Raw genomic sequence first — 17,488 nt, forward strand, 5'->3', positions numbered from 1 at the left:
GGCCTGGGATCGAGGCTAGCTTAAGAGTGGACAGAACTAGCAAGACCAACAAGTCCTTTTTATTGCCATTTATAAGAAGCCAGAGAATGCACTTGAACAATTTTGTAGATCGAGAAATGTACATTTTGAATCCAAACTCACTCAGATATATAGTGGGCACAAAACGTATTATACAGAACACAAACACACACAAAATCATAACACTACAGTTTGACATTTCACACTACCGTCCGCACCACAAGAGTACAATCTACCCCCAGGCAATATTCCCAGGTCGGTTACGCCTCCTTCCGTCTGTCGGAAGAGTCTGGACTTGGCGTGGAGGCCTGGGTACGAGGCGAGCTCCTCAAATGAATTGCTGTCCAGAACCTGTGAAGGATGCAAATGGTAAAGAGGTAATTATACTGAACCTGCACAGGTAACACTTATGGTAAAGAGGGGATATCTTGACTGTATGCATGTAGGTATGGAGGGATAGAAAACGCATTAATGAGGCTTCATAGTAATTCTATTGGGAAGCCAGTGAAAACAAGTTAACAGATGGGCCAATTGCGGGGGGGGGGGATAATAGTATAGGAAAGGTTCACTATGCAATGCATATTGATTTTATTTGGTAGTCGATCTATAAGTATAGTTGTAAACACAGTCCAAATGTGACGTCTACAGGCTCTAATTGCATCAGTGCATACTAAATACAGTGTGTGGAATATATTTGCTGTAACAGTACCCACACCCACACACCCACACACCAAACAGCTACTAAATGCATATGATATCTGACGTTCCTAACTCAAGTTATGGCCTCTCAAAGTTAGCTACGAAAACAAGCCTACCCACACCCACCCCACACACACACACCTTGATGTCCCCATCAGCAGAGCCAGTGGCAATAAAACCATCGATATCGTCCACGACGATCCTGTTGACAGCTGAGCTATGAACAGTCAGACTCTGTAACAGACACATTTGCCGAAGGTCGAATATGAGCACTTCTCCTCGTCTGTCACCACAAAACAGCCGCTGTTTGGCTCGCGAGTAACCGAGGGAAACCACACCGGATTCATGACACACAAACTCTATGGGAGGGGGAGTATAAATAGTAATGAAAATGAAATGAAGAGTTGGCAAGGTGATGTTGGTGATGGTGGGTGATGGTAAACTGTACCTTTCACAACACTTGACTTTGTCGGTAAAAGTGTGTCCCACAGGAAAACATGTCTGAATGATGAGGAATACACAATAATTATAGTATAACACAGCTGAACCACCCACTCATTATAGGAACTATATAATTATACTGTAGTGACCGTAACTGTGTATATATAATTGTATCCATCATATGGTACAGTTATAATATATAGTACTATACTAAGCAACATTTTGGACACAAAAATTAGCAGACCCCTTTCACAGAGAGCTAGAGCTAATGGAGGAAGAGACGAGGGTATGCAGTCCTCACCTGTTGTCACTGCCGTCCCCACAGGTTGCTATGAAACTAGAGGAGCCGAGGAACAGAAAGTCACTGAGGTGTTTCATACCAGAGTAGAGAGAGTGGTAGGGCTTGCGGGCAGCTGTGTGTATCCCTTGCCATAGCGACAGCTTGCCACTGTTGTCAGTCACTCCATACTGTGGGGGTGAAATGTGCATGCACAGTACACGAAGAGTATCATATAGCGGGTGTATTTTGAGGGTATAAACTTGCGCAGGTTTAATATTTGCGGAATAGCAGCCTTTTTGCAGCATGCATGCGTGTGATATTGAATTTTTAGGCATAAATGTTCGGGGTATATGCTTAATCAGCAAAAACTGCAAACCTTATACTGTCGAAAACCCTCTATACAGTATACGAATTAAAGCTAGAGGATGATCTCATCATGTAGTTTATACAAGGGTAATAATTGAGTGCCACAATTAGATGCATCAAAAGAGTACTATGACTATATATTTAATGAATAGAGAGTTTTTACTACGTTTCCTATAGGAAGATACTTGAGAAATGCTGTGTTTTTAGTGAAATACTCTCATTTACTTTGTTTCCCTCTGGAGTGAATCGTATCATGGTGACGCTGGCCCCAGAGCCCGGGGGAATCTGGGTGGAGACTGGCCGAGGGTTACCAAACTCCCACATCACCACGGAGCCATCCATACAGCCAGTCAGATCTGAGCAGGTGTGGGAGAAATATAAACGTTATTGTTGAGGTTGACCAAATAAGGAGATATGTTAGTTAAAGACACACCCAGTTTTTTTAAAAACAGTAAGACACACAAGTTTAATAGCAGGTAAGTGTACTGTATATAGAACTTGTGTTTGCAGTATACAGTGTATAGCTACCAACATTTTGTTTTTGTTTCTACAGCTGGCTGGAGAAATGGCTACATTCAGTGGAGGTTACGATAACGATTTTGTAGATCAACCCCCCAAATCTTTGGAGTGTTCGATATGCCTTCTGACGCTACGAGACCCCATGGTCATCAGTTGCTGTGGTAGCCACTTCTGTGAGCCTTGCATTGGTCGAATCAACACTAACAGAAAGCCTTGTCCTCTCTGCAATTCTCCAGACTTCACGACGTTTCTCCACAAGGGTGTGGCCCGAGAGGTGAATGCCCTGAGGGTGTACTGTCCCAAGAAGGCCCAAGGCTGTGACTGGCAAGGGGAGCTAGGACAAATGGACCACCACCTCAACCCCACGGCTAACTATAGGGTGTGTGGCTTTGTCATGGTTGACTGCAAGTACAAGTGCGGGGGATCGTTCGAACGACGAGTGATTGATTCTCATGAGACTGACGATTGTGCTAAAAGACCAATCGAAGTCCAGGTGGCTTTTCTTGCTAGAAGATTAGAGATGCTAGCTACAGAAAACAGAGAAATTAGGACTAAATTTGAAGCTGAAATTATATCACTGAAAGCAGAAAACACATCATTGAAACAAGAAATAGAAGCTCGACCGCTACCACCAGTACCACCATTCTACTTTACCATACTTAACTATGAGCAGAGCAAGAAAGATAACTGTCTAATAACAAGCCCACCATTTTATTCTCATCTTAAAGGCTACAAAATGCGTTTACAAACATTCCCAAATGGAGACAGGACTGGACAGAATACACACTTGTCATTGTTTGTTTTAATAATGAGGGGGGAGTTCGATGACACGCTTCAGTGGCCATTCACAGGAAGAGTCACCATAGATATGTACAGCGAAAATTTAAAGCAATGGACTCCAATAACAGTGGTTGATTTCAAGGATAGTCCAGTTGATAGGAAATGTGACCGTTTAACAAATGGTAGTTGGGGGTATCCTCAATTCCTTCCACAAGACCAAGTTGCAGCAGAGTACATGCTTAAGGATGGAACTTATAGTCATGTCCGTCTTCGAGTGAATTATGTGGAACTATACTAAGTGTGTGTATTTACAATACTAAAATGTGAACTCTATAAATTAAAGTGACTCACAATAAGCCAGAGTGGGGTGGGGTGCCATTCTCCGCACTCCAACCACGTTCCTCCTCATCAACTGCAGGGGGACAATAACTATACATAATGTACCAGTCCACCCAGTGCAACACAGCTATTCTATACAGTTACTGTAACTAGTGTAACAATGAATAAATACATGTACATGCATGTATAGTAAGTAGTTATCAGTGCAATCGATCAGCTCGTCAGGACGTACATTTTGTACACTCAAGCGTGTAGGTATCTGTATAGTAGCATGTAAGTCAAGTACTGGTATATATATACACATGTACGTATTGCATAAGGGCAGGTTGTAATGGGGTCATGTGATCACACGGACTAACCCTCCTCACCAGACTTGAGCTCTGGCCAGTCTGTGAGTGTGTGATGGATGTGGCCGAGGGATGGGTGAAGGTGGACAGGGAGAGACGACCCGAGAGGAAGGCGGAGCTTTGTGGCTTCTTCATACGATTGGACTGGATCATCACAAAGTCCTCCTTCTGAAACGGCATGCTCAGACTGTGTGTGTGTGGGCGGGAGGTCATGTGATGTGAATCCAACAAAATTAATGAAGATTATGTGAAAGGGCTAACACAACATACATTGACTTTGTCTAACACAACATACATAAATGACTTTGCTCATTTTCCATAAGAAACTATTGGCGATTGCTTTATTGGCTATTGCTTACCTTCTGTTGGGGGTGGAGCCAGGACTAGGCCCCGCCTCCCCCTCAGGAAGTGTGTCCAGTAGGGAGGTGTCTGGTACCTCAATCTCAATGACCTCTCTGCTGAGGGCCAGTGCCAGTACAGTGTTGCTCATCTGGGAGCCCTGTAGTAGAGGAGAGTGGGGCATTAGGGGGTGTGGTATGATGGATACGCACCGTCTGATACACTTGCATATAGACGCAGTTATATGTAGAGGATCATGCTGAGCTTAATAATACTCTCTAGTAGTTGTAAAGCCATACAAAGAACGCGCTTACTGCATGAAAAAGGTTCCAGCAATAGTTAAGTATAGAGTGTCAAAAAGTGGGCTGGAGACAGGGTGATGTACATGCACGTATGTAAATAAATGGCCATAGCTAGAGTTGTAGTGATTTTTCAAACATGAAAGGTATTTCTAATCGACAAGTTACAATTCTCACAGAGTTGACGCAGAATGAACCGATGGTGCTGTCATGTTCCTTGTACACCACTCTGCACTCAGAGGTAACGGGGAGTCGACTATGTGACTTCTCTAACGAAGCTTCGTCATCCTCCTCAGTCAAACTACCCAGGCTTCGAGATGGGGACTGTCCCTTCTGTGAACACACAAATGGTGTCATGTGATTGTGAGCTGTGTATCTACATAATGTGCACATTGTGCTGGAGGATATACACAAGATTAAAGATTACATGTAGTAGTAAAAGCTTTGAGGCTTACACACAATGCACCATAGAGGGTGACTTAATTGAATATTGTAAGGACTTAGGTGGCTACAAAAACAGCTTTCACTAAAGTACTAGCAAAGTACTTCATACTCACGTATACCTGTGGCTTGGACTTGAAGAGATGGTGTATGAAAGTCTCCAGGACCTCATCTCTGTGCACCAGATACTGCCACAGGTGCTTGGCTTGTCTGGCTTGCTTGGACTTGCCACTATGTGTGTGTGTGTGTGTGTGGGGGGGGGGGGGGGGGGTAATGGGGGCATGAAATGTTCTCCATTGTGAACATTTTCAAACTATGTACGACACATACATGTAACAGTATACAAGCCAGCCACAGCTGTATCAAGGTTACTAACAACATGCACAGTATAAATCCTTAAAAATGCTCAAAGTTATACGTATATAAAAGCCACTACTAATGGTACAATGCGCCCATACATACACACACACACATACCTGAATGGTGAATTCTCTGGCTCCAGAATGAACTTCTGCCGTGTGAGTGCTGGTCCCACCTGGAACAGGACCGGGTCGTCCCCTCGGGCAAAGAAGTCGTCTGGTACCGGCCCCAGAGAGTCTAGACGCTTGGTGAAGATGGACTCCCACTCCTCCAGCAGTTTGAGCGTGGAGTAGAGGAGGGGGGAGGCTGTTATCAACTCTGTGTGTGTGTGTGTGTGTGTGTGTGTGTGTGTGTGTGTGTGTGTGTGTGTGTGTGTGTGTGTGCGCGTGCGTGTGTGTGTGTGTGTGTGTGTGTGTGTGTGGAGGGGGGAGGCTGTTATCAACTCTGTGTGTGAGCGGGGGGGGGATTGTTAGTAGCAAGTTGGCACTGTTCTGAAATAGATAATAGAATTCTCCGAATTCTCCAAATAGCGGCCTATAAGTACTGCATAATGGGGTAGTGTTAAGTTGGCTATGTAAACGTATTTAAAAAATTTTTTTGCGTTAATACAGCAATGACAAGAAGCAATGACTACTCATGCTTATCTGCCCACTCACCTATAACCTCCACCCCCGCAGTTGAGAGCACCTTCCTTACTGAGGCCATGAGCAGTTTGGACACACCCAGATTCATGAGACACCAGGCGAAGCTGTTGGGGTCGTTATGGGTACCACTTGCTGAGCTGTCCATCTCCGACCCTACTGACCCCACACGAAACATCGGACCATCCACACCCACAGAAATATGGTCACCTGAGTCTAAAGTGAGAAGGGAGTACAAAGAGCAATGAACTATATACACAAATAATTATGGATCTTGTTGTGGTTTCTGTTTCAGTTTCAATAAGGGATTATCTCATGCATACACGCACTACTTCGTTTATGAAGCATAAGTATTATCCTTAGGGAAATGTACCCACTGCAATAAAACTTTGAGAATTAAAGAAGTACTTCTATATAAAACTGATCGAGGCTATACATTGCTCATACACAGTACATGTTAGGCTTTTAGTGAGTATTATTGATAAGGCAACAGGCTTTAACTAGGAATGGCACTACTTCGATTCTGGTGCTAAAATTTTCAAAATAATAAATACATTTACAGATATGTACATGCACATACACCACTGTATGTGTACACTAAATGCCTGAGGGGCTATTATAATTATTACCTTCCAGGTCCTCAGTCTCAGTCTCTGTGTCCTCGTCCTCGTCAATACCACACACAAAGTACCCCTCTTCCAATGCCAGTGAGTTGTCACGGGAACGACCTTCAACCTTCGGCACGGTGAGATAACAATCTAGCAACGTCTTTTGCGGAGGTACAAACAGCTTTGGGGCAGTCTCAACTAGGGGGGCTTCAACGCTAGAAGATCGACGAAGCTTCTTGAATTTAAGAGCCATATTTTCCACGCTCTGAATCAGTTTGCTCCTGGACATGGCTCGCTGCATTTTATCGTCTTTTTTGATATCGATTCCCCCTCCGAAAGCGTCATACCACATATCCCCTGAGGGCCTGTTCTTTAACAAAAGGAGGAGGTCTGTGATGGAGTGCTGGGACCAGGCAGCAGAGAACAGGCCCAGGTACACAGTCACGAGGCACTCAACCAGAACCAGGCTGAGGGGGGTGGGGTCTTTGCCCTCGTCTGAACTGAGCGTGCTCGGCCAGTCGCTAATACCCGGCCAATTGGACGGCTTTGTGTTTGGCCGGGTGAGGGTGTGGTCTGGAAAAGCTCTTCCAACATAAGGGGACCCCCCGCCTGAGAAGGGAATAAAGAAGGAAAATCATGTAATACAATCTTCATTGTGGGTAAATTCAGGCCAATTATAACTCTAATTAAATTATTAAATTAGAACTCAACCAGTCTGTTGGTGGGTTCCTGAGTCTGTGAGGTTGGGCGATGGTGTGAGTTCAGAGGTCATCATAGCTGTACCCACGGAGGTGAAGTCAGTGAACCGTGTCGGACTCAGACAGACGCTCATACAGCTGGAAAGGGCACAGCACAACTCAAACACTTTTCCTACGTGTGGTAACGCCTGAGTGAATATCGGAGGGTACGTGTGCTCACTCAGAATGGTTACGATCCTCGCCGACATTAGACGAAGATGTAGTGTCAGATTAGTCAGATGTCTAGCTGGTAGATAACTCGAGGTGAGAATAGGGAGTTGGGACGGATCTACGGCACAGTTGGGTGTGGTCAATGCAAGGGGGGTGGGCTCAATGTCCAGTGCTCCAGTACTCCATGGTAATAGAGTATTCATTAAATGCATGAGCTCTAAATGGATAGTGTGTAGACTGGGGCTGGTGGCCGCGTGGAGAGACACGTAGTTCATGAGAGTGGTGAGTAGGTCATAGCCGGCTGGAGCAGTGGTGACGCCGCCATCTTGTTCATCAGCGTCCTCAACGGCTTCTTCGAACCCGCAGATATCCTTGACCAATTTTGTCTCCTCTTTCAGCCAAGTCACCAAAAGTGCTCTAAGATTCAAAATGGTCTTCTCAAACACATTGCCTTCGAAGTGTGAGGCTAGCGTCTGTCTTGCGTCTTTGCCGGCTTTCGGTAGAGGCAACAAAGGGAGAGAGTCCTTTCCCTTAGTGGTCCAGAGGTATTGACAGCAGGCTGGGACATAGATCGTTATCAGCTCTTCGGTGAGAATACTGAGACAGGCGTTGTATTGCAGCTGCTCGGCTAGACTCAAGATGAACAAGCCGTGAGTGGAGAGGGTGGAGCTTGACGGGTTCGTTCGCATCTCCTCTTGATGGTCCAGAAATAATCCGTCGGCTTCCTCCTCCCCTTTATCACTCAAATCAGGACTGAGCTCTAACGTGAGGGGCGAGATTTCGCCATTCGTGAATTTTCCAGTAGATATCGGCTTCGACCAATCAAATTCATCCTCGTCGTCTTGATAACGGTTACTAGTAATTGGTTTCGACCAATCAAAATCGTCCTCATCTTCCTTAAAGCGATTGGTAGACGCAGGCTGGGACCAATCAAAATCATCGTCATTACCACCCCCCTGAGTAGTCTTTGACCCCCCAAATCCGAAAGCGTCTCCGATAGTACCACTCTCAATCATCCCGGCCACTGACTTTGCCCCCGTATCCACTGGCAACGCACCGGAAGAGACTCCTCCTTCAGTTGAAGCTGTCTTAGAGTCAGAATTTAAAATGCAAACAGTACACACTTCGGAACCGAGGGAGCACGATTTGGGCAGTCTTGATAAGACGTTGAGAGCCAACAGAGGGCAGCCGTGAGAGAGGTAGTGGTAGGCAGTACTAAAGAGGAGGTTTCTCTCTGCAGGGGTAAGAGGTTCGTCCCCCACATTGCTGAGACCGGTACTGCTCTTGCCCGACTGTGAGGGGTTGAGTGATTGCCTCTGATAAAGCGTCGACGTCACCTGAGTACTGAGGTCTCTTCTAATTAGCAGTGGACTTGAGCGGAGGAAAAAGTAAAAATTGAAAATGGCAGGTTTGAAAACAATCTTCCTGTCCGGATCTCTTTGAGAGGCTTGCTGACTCAGCAAAAGCGTATCCAAGGCAGCGGAATAGTCTTGCATGAGCCAGCTGGCAATACTTCGCAGGAAAGGGTCCGGACTTGGCTCCAGACGAGTGTGAGACAGGGTCTGGTCGTCAGGCAACCCCAAGATGAACTCATTGATAAATTGACGATAGATAGGTCCATGGTCACCTTCGTATAGCCGTATAGTCACAAATGCCAGCTGTAGGTCTCCAAGGCGATCCACACACACCTCTACGGCATCCCATAGTTTACCAGCGAGCAGGAAAAAAGCAGCTGCCTCTTGGAAACGTTGCTTCCCCAGGAGAACAAAGGCGTTTTTTAGGGCAGCTGTCTTCCAGCGAGACTCTGAGAAGTCGTGTGCAAAGAAAGTTGCCATTTTCTGGTCTCCAGTTGTTCTGTAAATAAAAAAAGAAAATAATTGTGTCCACATTGCATTTTGCCCAAGGCACTGTATGTACAAGTGCAACTGCGTTAATACACCCACCTACAACACTGCTCCTACTACTATTATAACTTAATGGGAACTCTTACAGTGATTGTATTTTTACAGCCTAACAATTAATGCAGACTAATTTTTGCTCACTTGAAGAGTCCTCTGACAAGCGACTGTTTCTTCATGGCAATGTAGAATAGCACGGCATCGAGAGGGTCTTGATGGTACATGAACTGAGCCTTTGCCAGCTGCAAGGATAATAGAGTTGCTTACACTAGTACAACACACATGACCATCACATGACCCTATGACCAACAAAGTTATATGGAATTGTTGGCCCGATCAAAATAACAACCAGTTAATCACAAATGCTAGTATACACATGTATAACACACGTAGCTAAAGCTTTTTCTTTGAGAATGGAACACTTCAATCGAAACACAATCCCTGACACTATAATCTAAACACATCATCAGAAAGGCATGCACAGTACTGTACGTGTACATGCACGTATACAGTATATCTAGTATAATTATGCTCTCACCCTTTCAATGAGTAGTCGCAGCTTGTCACTGCTCCTCAGCCACCAGCCCACCCCCACATCACGAAGCTCCGCCCATATCAGCTTGTCCTCCTGTACACACGGTATCGCCGCTAACAATTCAGTCTCCGCCTCAGAGTGAAAGGCCCAGATGAAATCGGATGTCGGCAATCGATCAGCCGTGACACTCGAGGGTAGCGATTCCGACAGTGTGGTGTAGTTTTGCAGAGCTAAGAGATAGCGTAATCCACAATCGTCCATTGCTTCGCCACCCCCGACTCCGTGAGATAGACCAGAGGAGGCGTAACCACTTCCTGCCGTAGTTCCAAGATCAAAAGCCAAGTTTGTAGAGTGGGTGGAGCTTTCCGTGCCGTGTGTACGTTCACCGAAACTCCTCTTTGTGTTAGCAACAGTCGCGGCGATGGCTAGCAATCTCACTTGCTCTAGATCGCTAAGGTTCATGAGCTGAGCGTAACGAAGTATCGCAGACAGCTGCTTGGCTAGTTCGGGCGTGAAATCGTCGCTCCCAGGCTCGAGATCAGCAAAAGATAAATCAACCTGGTCCTCCTCTTCGTAGCCATACATGAATGCATCTGTATCCGTCAGAGTTTTGGTGGTGAACAGTTCATCGTACGCTTTATCTTCAGCAGCGTTGTTCTGTGACAGACCACCCCCCTTCTCCTCCAGTGCCTCAGGGGGGGCTTCGTCTTGTGCCGTCAAAATTCCCATTTTAGCCAGGGATAGGCGAGGGACACGCTCTACGATTGTTTTGGGGTCAATTTTTCGGCTTCTTCGAAGGATACCATCGGAGGACACAGATAAAAGTCTCTTTCGACGGACATCTTCTACTTCCCCGCTCTCCTCGTAGATAGCTTCAAGCCCGCCCTCCTCAAAATAGTTGCCCTTAGGCTTCTTCTTCTGTGAATAAAGTAGTAGATATTTAACAAGGTTCACTAAAATGGCTTTCACAGATTTGAGTTTTCCAGAGTTCATAAGTTCAATGAGTATCTTTGGATGGTACTGAGGCAACGGAGTATTGACAGCGTGGGCATAGTCCAATAAATTCACCAGTTTTGTTTCGTCACTGACATTACTTGGGGGTGACGGCTTGTGGAACATTTGACTGATTTGATTCGTTACTGTGGCAACTTGGCTCTTGTTTAGTAGCGGGAACAACCGATCCTCTCTCACCCAACAAGAGTACAGATGCATCTCACTGTCCACACTCAGCACCAGACTGTTACTACCAGTATACGCAAAGCATCTAATCGTTAGACCAAGACTCGGTTGCGAGCATGGAAATTGAACAAGGCATTGCCAAGAAGCTTGTGTTCCAGTTTTAATAAGTGTGTTTGCTTGGGACGTAAATCCTTTCTGCTTGTTAGCGGTCATAAATTCGTCTTCCCCTCGAGGCAGCCTCATTCCGAATATCGAAACAGTTGAAGCGAAACACGTGGCTAACAAGTAAGCCCCGTTTTCCATGGGAACCCAATCCATCATCACACTTGTGGGGGGTACGTTGGACGTTCCTGCTAATACCCCTGAGGCACCAGTTAGAGATAGAGTAGCCTCACAGTTCCATTTCAATCCCCCTGACGATTCACATTCCCATATCGTGACAGCTGCGTGTTGGTCCAGTGTGTTAGGGCCGGCTGGTGACAAGGGCCGCTGATCATGTGACAGGGGTCTCAACAGTTGATGAGCGAGAGCAAATCGTCCGGGGTAGGCACTGGATATGGCACAGGGGATGGGTGTGGTAGTGGGCAGGGCTTTGATAGTTGCATCATCGCTGCAGTCCAGACACTTGGTAGAGATGGAATTGTCTGGGGGGGCTAACGGTGTGCTGGACGAACCAAATACTTCGTAGAGCTCAAAATCGAACAGTTTGTTGTCTTCAGCTATCGTTTGGTCTTTTTTCGGTTTTCTGCAAAACTGCCAACATTGGACAGAGCCGTCCGAAGAAGCCGTTGTGAACAGGAACGGAGATGAGAGAGTTGGGAGTTGGAGTTGCAGCGAGCTGGACACGTCACATGCTGGTGACGAGTGGATCACATGGCTTCCATGTAACAAAGGGAGTTCCCCTGAGTATACCTGAACGATCGATGACTTGTAAGGTAGGGAGGTCGATACCGCACTCTTGGTGGGAGAAGTAGCGGATTTATCTTGGAGAAGGGTAACCTGCCACATATGTACAAATGTCTTCACGCCACGGGAAATGGGTGTGTCTGTCTTAAGATGAACATGTGCTCTGTTTTCGAGCACTACAATCACCACGTCTTTGTAAAATGTCGAATCGAGCGATTTCTTGATATCAAATGATGTCACTAGAGAGCACATACGAAACGAATGCAATCCAACAATGTCCTCGTACTTTGAGATATCGTCTATCACCACATCGATCTTGCACACCCCCTCTTTGCCCAACTGTGACGTCACCGTCATTGAGTGCCCCCCAGAGTTTGCATCGAGACCTTTACCCAAACTAGAATGGGGGGTCATACCAGACGAAGATTTCGTCACGCAGTAGAGGGACGTTTGAAAGAGACAGAGTTCTTGTCCGATATTGGCCACAAATATTCCAGACGAAGGACACCTTGCAAACACGTCCTTGACACCACTCCCCACGGAGATTGGGGGCACCCAGGTTACTAGTTTAAAGTCCGTGGGATCGGTTGACAGCATTCGACACAGTTCATTGAGTCGGCTCTTATGTTGCAGTGGTCCGGGTAGATCGGCATTCCAGATTATCAATTCGCTTGCAACATTCGTAGGACCCTTAGGTATTTCTTTGTTGCCCTGTAGGGGAGAAATAATATAGTAATCTACCATTACCGGATAGTCTAAATCGTATTTTAAGAAAAAGTACGAGGGTACATGTACCATCATATCAAAATTTGCCAATTTCGGCCAAATACGATGGATTTACATGGTCCAAGGTCGAAAATTGACAAATTATGGCCCCAACTTAAACACATCGTTTGAAAGGTCTCTGTTTAAGCTTTCAGAAAATCAGAAAATTATTGAAATTGGATAAATGATACTCAAGTTATGGCTGTTGAAAGACGTTCAACTACATGTACCACTACAGTACTGTCTCCGTGTAATATCAGTGGCTTGGGGACTCTTTCAGTCGCCATAACTTGAATTCTGTTGATCCAAGTTCTACGATTTTATGATTTTCTGAAAGCTTAGAAAGAGACCTTTCAAATGGTACCATCAATGTTCATATCTGGGAGATGACAGAATTTGCTAATTTCAACCAAATACCATGGATTATAGCCCATGGTCCAAGGCCGAAAAATAACAAATTATGGCCCCAACCAAATTTGGGATTTAAACACACCATTTGAAAGGTCTCTTTCTAAGCTTTCAGAAAATCTAAAAAAATTTGATTTTGGATCAACGATACTAAAGTTATGGCTGCTGAAAGATGTTCAACTACATCAACTACATGTACTATTAAAGTGAAATCCATTAATTCTCACTTGAGGGGGGACACTGTTTGTTGGATTCTTTGCTTTGTCTTTGTTATCTCCATTATCGGACATTTCCTGAAATACCATAGAATCAGTACAATTAATGGTATGCAGCATGTATTGATTGATACATAAATAGATTACTAACATTATTTTGTTAAAATGCACCACACACCAGAACAGAATTAAGATATCAACTGTAACAGGCCGCTACTTTGTACATTTTACTTTTTTTTTTTTTTACTGAAACAAGTTTATGCACATGAGGCAAAGGTAAACCAGAAAATAGCTAATAGAGCTAACATTAATTGACCTAATGTTCTCACCTGTGAGGAGACTGTCATGACGACTGGTAACCAGGGGTGACGCTGGATAGAGTGGACCTTGCGATGATGCCCCCCAGTACCTCCACAATGGATCAGACCCGCTATTGACGTGCTGTAATTAGATTGAGGAGTAAGCTCCACTGACCACGTGTGGAGAGATCCGTTCATGTGACTCGAAATCAGATAAAGCGTCGATTCCGGTTTATACTTGGGTGAATTTTTCAGTCCATCCACAATTCCCATTCCTGTTCCGGGTAATCGAATACTTGGAACCGGAAGACTCATATTGGACACAGTTTCGCCGCCAGACGTGGCTACTTTTGTCTGTACGGCCTCGGGCTCTTTGATGATGAACTGGAGAAGGTTTTGCCTGAGGGACTGCGAGAGATGTGGCGGGAAGATATGAGGGAGACAGGAGCTGAAGGAGACGTGTACGAGACGAGACGAGTGTGGGGGCGCGTCTAAACCCTCCACAGTCCACACCATGAGCGAGCCGGCCGTTGGGTGGATACAGAGGAGGAGGTCAGGTGACGAGTTCCAGTCATCCATGAGATGTGCCAACGCTCTCTTATGCTCGGAGGCTCGGTTCTCTTGTAAGGAGCTGGTCGGTTTGTGAGCAACTGAAGAGCTTTTGTTTAGAGACAAGAAGTTTGAGAGCGAGTACGAGTGTGGTTTTTTGGGGGCTTCCCCTTCATGCGAACTTTGACCTGCATTTGGAACAATAGGTTGCTCTCGATCGTCGACACACACCCAACTTTGGAGCATTTCGTCATTTATACTCGAGGCAAAACTCAGCAGGGAACCGAAGCGCGACATCGGCATAAGTGCACCGGCATGGAATTTTTCGGCCTTGTTGGTAAAAGCAGTGCTCTTGTTGTTAAGCCAGTGTACGGCAAAGGGCAGGTCATCGTTGACAGGGAGGGTAGTTCGAAACGGAATGTCCGAAATGGGATCAATAGAAGCGGCAATGAAAAATCGAAGTGTGTATCTCTGTTCGCTTGAGTGCTTCTGTTCCCTGGAGTTGACGCTATGGCTCCACAGTCGGCAGACATTGTCCTTGCAGTAGGATAGTAGGACGTTGGGAACGTAGCCTCTGTGGAGGGGGGTGGCCGGTATCATTAGAAACTGGCAATATACATGACATTTAGTATGAAACGGGGAAAAATTATTTAACCTATTTCTCAAGGCTCGGTAATCTATAGTTATAAGTGGATCTTTGTATTTATAGGCTATTTATACTAGCAGGAGCATTACACAGAGAAGAGAGCATGCAATTCAGACTATTCTCAAACTCAGCTGTGGTTACTAATTTTTAGGCCTTCCTCCCTTGGTACAGTACTATAGAGCAGACTAGTACAAGTAAGGCCTCCCATTAACCTAATCGAGGTTTCATGCATGTACATGTATCAGGTTTCAGGTTTCAAATGCGATGTTCTTTCAATCGCAATCGAAAGAAACGCAAAGAATGAACATGCTGCGTGCAAATTTCCTATGTAATTTGCTAACACAATCAGGTTTGTACACGGTCATTTGCAATCGATTAACCTTGCATTTAAAACCCAATACTGTACATTACAACAATGACAGCTGCTGTGGACTGTTGTTGGTTACCTTGGCATGTGAGTGCTGGTGTGCCTCCATTCGAAACCAGTGATTGTCTGGGGGTGAGCGATGTACGCAAACGAGAACATCTTGGACGAGCCCAGACCCCCGGCATAGGGGAACGACTGATACCATATCTTAATAAAGCAATCATTCTGTACGTGTGTTTGGATTATTACACAGAAGTTTATAATTTATAATGCAAACAAAATACAATGTACACAGCAAGTATGTATGTAAATACAATACAGGGAACGGAGATTAGATTCAATTGTTGTCAAGACAAGGGTACTGTAAGTACATTGTACCCAAACATTTTATAGGGGCTATAATTACGTTGCCAGAGCAGCGAATAATATAAAATGAAAATCCTCCTATCAAAATAGGAACTTGCCTCTCCTGCAGATGCAAAGAACGTTCCGTCAGGTGAGAACTTGAGATGCACGACAGACCGTCCCATATCACATTTCCACACTTCCGCCCACTCCACACCTCTCATACCCTCACTACTACTGGCGTTCGTGTCCTGATCACATGACCATAACGAGATGCACATGCCCCCCACAAGGAGTTGAGAGCCGTCTCTGTTCCAAGATACGGACTTTGGGGGGAAGCTGAGCACTTGAGTGTGGGAGACCTCCCATTGGCCCGGGAACTGGACGGGTATAATACAACAAAAGTTCATAATTAATTTTATTATTACAAAGTGAATTTTACTTGAATAGCAACTAAATTATGTCAAAACTGAAAACGGCACTGCTTGACTTATGTTGTACATGTTGTACCTTAAACATCAAATCCCACACACTAGCCAGTCAACATAAACACAGAGTACAGCTAGCTACATGCGGTACCTAAGTACACACACACACTCACACTCAGGTCAATATATATAAAAACACAGGTCAGATTACATACCAGTACCTACATGTAAGCAAACACATACATGTCACTACTGACCCACCTCCCCTTCCCACTGCATGTCCACCCCCTCCCTACACACACACCCACACACCCACACTCACATCACTACTGACTCTTGTCCCACTGTCCACCCCCATGTCCTCTTTGGGTATAGGCTGGAGGAACACGACATCACAGCCCCACACAGCCGCAATCTGTCCCGAGGTCTCCGAGCAGTCCACACAACTCACACTCACGTCACAGTAACCACGGCTACTACCAAGAATGGTCTGCAAATGCCTGAGAGTACCATCCAAGATGACAACGTCCTTGCCAGAGGCATACACCTACAAGTGACAACAAGTGCAAGTTGAAACACTTATTTTGTCAAAATGAGTTATCAAAATTTGGGCCAGCATAATTCATAAAGCACCTGCGTATATTCATGCAGCAATTCTGTAAAGTTGTATAAACAACCTTCAGCAAATAGATAACAAGGCGAGGTAAGGAACACAGTACAGGCCTAACGAAGAGTTTTTCAATGGCAGTTGCGTTTTTTTTCTTTCCAGGCCAAGAAACTCTCACAAAATAATAATATGTAGACTTAAAATGGCAGTCAGAGCCAAGGTTACAAATAGTGCTGGTGCACAGGTACACTGTATGTAGCCAATAAGCACTTTATTAATACAAGAAAACTCCAAGAAAACAACGAGCTAAATACGGCCATACAAGCACTTACAAATCCTGTACCAAGATAATAGAAGTAATGGTTTCCTATACAACAAGACATTCTACAAACATGGGAACATTACACATCATGTGACTACTGTACACTCTCAAATGACCATTACAGACATCTTTTAATTAAGCAACTGTAGCGCACATTATAGCAGATCTAGAGGATCAGGTGGCTTATACGGCACCGGATGTGGAAACGCCCTAATTTTTGTTATTTTCCCTAAGCTAACCAGAACCCCTCCCCCTTTAAAATTACATCCGGTGCCGTATATGCCACCTGACCCGATCTAGAGACGACAACCAGATACTGTTTTAATGATCTCCCACACTCATAGTGCCGTCATAATTAGTGTGTGTGTGTGTTTGTTTGTTGTCCAGTGTTGCATATTGTGTCATGTGGTGTAGCTTTATAATTATAGCCTTACAATAAAGGGGTGTGCTGCATAGCTGCCTGTTGCAACCGAGCACTGCCCAGGGCTGACTGCTCCAGGCAAGATCTGACTGCAGTCCATCCTTACAAGTATGAATCAGCTTGAATCGAGCTTTCTGTGTCTTGCATTTATGTAGAATAGCTAGCTAAGTACCATCCAACCATGATTATTTCTTTTCAATTTTTCTTTTGAGG

At 45.1% G+C, this 17,488-nt stretch overlaps 3 protein-coding genes across 4 annotated transcripts in view; 2 read left to right on the forward strand and 1 right to left on the reverse strand.

Moving 5' to 3' along the window:
• LOC135338265 (DNA polymerase subunit gamma-1-like) overlaps positions 1 to 17,488 on the forward strand; it is an 89,366-nt gene that overhangs the window by 49,803 nt on the left and 22,075 nt on the right. The gene's annotated exons all lie outside the window — the stretch shown is intronic.
• On the reverse strand, positions 101 to 17,481 carry LOC135338247 (dmX-like protein 2). Of its 2 annotated transcripts, none has more exons than XM_064534305.1 (22): positions 17,289 to 17,481; positions 16,248 to 16,472; positions 15,617 to 15,877; positions 15,232 to 15,377; positions 13,621 to 14,713; positions 13,304 to 13,369; positions 9,822 to 12,614; positions 9,428 to 9,525; positions 7,189 to 9,239; positions 6,499 to 7,086; positions 5,885 to 6,085; positions 5,345 to 5,546; positions 4,991 to 5,099; positions 4,605 to 4,760; positions 4,149 to 4,288; positions 3,811 to 3,976; positions 3,455 to 3,515; positions 2,030 to 2,160; positions 1,460 to 1,626; positions 1,166 to 1,218; positions 859 to 1,076; positions 101 to 369 (listed from the first exon to the last, which is right to left on the reverse strand). In XM_064534305.1, the coding sequence occupies exons 1-22, from the start codon at positions 17,373 to 17,375 to the stop codon at positions 196 to 198; spliced, it is 9,186 nt and encodes a 3,061-aa protein (XP_064390375.1). In that variant the 5' UTR covers positions 17,376 to 17,481; the 3' UTR covers positions 101 to 195. The 2 variants fall into 2 exon arrangements, with proteins under 2 accessions (XP_064390375.1, XP_064390374.1); XM_064534304.1 differs by having other exon boundaries at positions 3,802 to 3,976.
• Positions 2,140 to 3,417, forward strand: LOC135338255 (TNF receptor-associated factor 3-like). Its single transcript, XM_064534314.1, has 2 exons — positions 2,140 to 2,280; positions 2,358 to 3,417. The coding sequence occupies exon 2, from the start codon at positions 2,370 to 2,372 to the stop codon at positions 3,399 to 3,401; it is 1,032 nt and encodes a 343-aa protein (XP_064390384.1). The 5' UTR covers positions 2,140 to 2,280; positions 2,358 to 2,369; the 3' UTR covers positions 3,402 to 3,417.

This window comes from Halichondria panicea, chromosome 7 (genome assembly GCF_963675165.1).
Source record: "Halichondria panicea chromosome 7, odHalPani1.1, whole genome shotgun sequence".
Classification (NCBI taxonomy): Eukaryota; Metazoa; Porifera; class Demospongiae; order Suberitida; family Halichondriidae; genus Halichondria; species Halichondria panicea.

What these genes read in the sequence shown, in the direction of transcription:
- LOC135338255 (XM_064534314.1), top strand. Translation starts at nt 2,370, where the DNA reads ATGGCTACATTCAGTGGAGGTTACGATAACGATTTTGTAGATCAACCC.
- LOC135338247 (XM_064534304.1), bottom strand. Translation starts at nt 17,375, where the DNA reads ATGGACTGCAGTCAGATCTTGCCTGGAGCAGTCAGCCCTGGGCAGTGC. An exon ending in GGACAAGAGTCAGTAGTGAT is followed by an intron (nt 15,878 to 16,247) that starts GTGAGTGTGGGT and finishes ATACCCGTCCAG; the next exon opens with TTCCCGGGCCAATGGGAGGT. An exon ending in AAAGTCAAGTGTTGTGAAAG is followed by an intron (nt 1,077 to 1,165) that starts GTACAGTTTACC and finishes CCCCTCCCATAG; the next exon opens with AGTTTGTGTGTCATGAATCC.